This window comes from Taurulus bubalis, assembly GCF_910589615.1.
Source record: "Taurulus bubalis genome assembly, chromosome: 20".
NCBI lineage: Eukaryota > Metazoa > Chordata > Actinopteri > Perciformes > Cottidae > Taurulus > Taurulus bubalis.
In genome coordinates, this window is record NC_136608.1 from 6,404,761 (window position 1) to 6,406,595 (window position 1,835).

The 1,835-nt window shown below is 41.1% G+C and overlaps 1 protein-coding gene across 1 annotated transcript in view; it reads right to left on the minus strand.

Annotated features, from left to right (window-relative positions):
- Positions 1-794: 794 nt before the first annotated feature.
- cerk (ceramide kinase) overlaps positions 795-1,835 on the minus strand; it is a gene marked incomplete at both ends in the record, with an annotated part of 26,158 nt that continues 25,117 nt past the window's right edge. Inside the window, one exon of the mRNA XM_079236071.1 lies at positions 795-879. Coding sequence (XP_079092197.1) covers positions 795-879 — 85 coding nt within the window. The remainder of the gene's footprint in view (positions 880-1,835) is intronic.

Sequence of the window (1,835 nt, forward strand, 5' to 3'; positions counted from 1 at the left end):
CACAGATGAAATGTTTTTTTCCTCAAAAAGAGGGAAGATCAGTTTTCCTGATTCCCTTTTCTTTTGCCATTTTATGTCAGTTTATCTGTGTACTTCAGAGGCTTTTCATCTTCGTCCCTCTCACTAAGCAGTATCTCCTCGGCTGTCTCTCTTTGCGACACAGGGAGAAATCCTATTTGTGTTCTCCTTCATGGCAGCACCGATTGTCGCGGATGAGTCCAGCTCAGTCCAGTTCAGCCGTTTCATCTGGCGGCCTTGAGATCCTCTGGGCTTCAAAATCTTCCATTTTCAAAAACAGTACAGATAAATAAATAAATAAATAAATATATATATTTATTTATTTATATATATATATATATTTAAAAAAAAAAAAAGCTGAAACCGAGATTTGAATATGGCAGCGCTGGCATATCATATTTGGGGTCTGTAAAAGCTGCATTAGGCAATTTTGCAAACAACACTCCCAAATGGCTGCAAGGCGATAACTATCTCTTCAGTAACAACAAATCATGCAATAGCTGTATCTTCTCGGTGGCATTTTTCCCACTTAATGGCTACTGATGGGAGCCTTATCAGCTTTTTCTATTACACCTTCTTGTGCATTGAGAGGACGTTCTGCAAGTTTAATTCGAGCAAATACACGAAGAAGGGATAGGACGGCAGCGTTCGGGATTTACACTAATGCGATGTTATGTCTTTTTCCAGGAAAGCCGTGCCAAGTACAACTCGGTTTTTGTTTTCCAGCAGCTAAATGTCCCGTCCAGCTCTCAGTCCACTGTGCTTGGCTCCAGGGCTCACAGTGTACACGGGTCTTCTAACAAACACTGCTGCTGCTCCTCAATACCACGGGCAAACAGCCTGATCAACTGGCACTGGACACTGCAGAGGGGAACAGAGTGTACACACACACAAACACACATCAAAATAAGCACACAAGGCATCATTTAGCCTGAATAACAAACCATCAACTTAATGACTGTGCTCATTTCAATGAGGCTTTACTGTCAATGTGGCAGATGTAAAAGCAATGGAACGGCACCCCTGTGTGCAGACTTGACAAGCAAACTTGGGATGAGACAATCTTTGTGGTGTGTTAAGTATGAAGATCTTTAAAGAGACACCTATAACAGATGTTAGGATACCGATGGGGCTGGCACACTATAATGACAGATCCTGATACATAGAATAAAAATGAAAGGTGTACAAGAAAACGAGCTGTGAACAGGATAGGTGGCTATTATCGTACATTATAAGGCTCCAATTACTTTTGTCGGCTAAATGGCACCTTTACTTGCAGGCTTCACCGATAGTTAATATGATGGAACAGTACAGTAACTTAGCATTTTCAACTCAACGTGAACAATTTATTTCCAGAATGCCATTGACACATGAAACAAGAATAGCAAAGGTTCAAAACAACACATATATTAACTCTAATAATTGGGTAATTTGGGTTATAATTACATGACTCTATTTTGTGGTAATTGTTTGGTTCAGTCATCGTGGCAAGTTGAGTTCCTTTTCCAAATGTGTATTTCTCACGTCCAATGCAAAACTCTTCCTTTCTTTCCGTTTCGCCTGGGCTATTACCATTAATTATCCGAGCAGCACTCTGGCTGGCTCACTCCAAGAGCGATTAGCGCAGAGGAAAAGGCAATAAAAGGACGGACTTCTGCTTTAATTAAAGGGGAGTAGCCTTTTAACATGGGGAGGGCCGTTAAATTAGCAACATTACAGCACCATGCATCATTGGCAAAGTACAATGGAGCATGAAATAAATGATGCATCCAGCAGTGTCACACCAGCTGTATAGAGATCTGATAGTGGAGGACGCT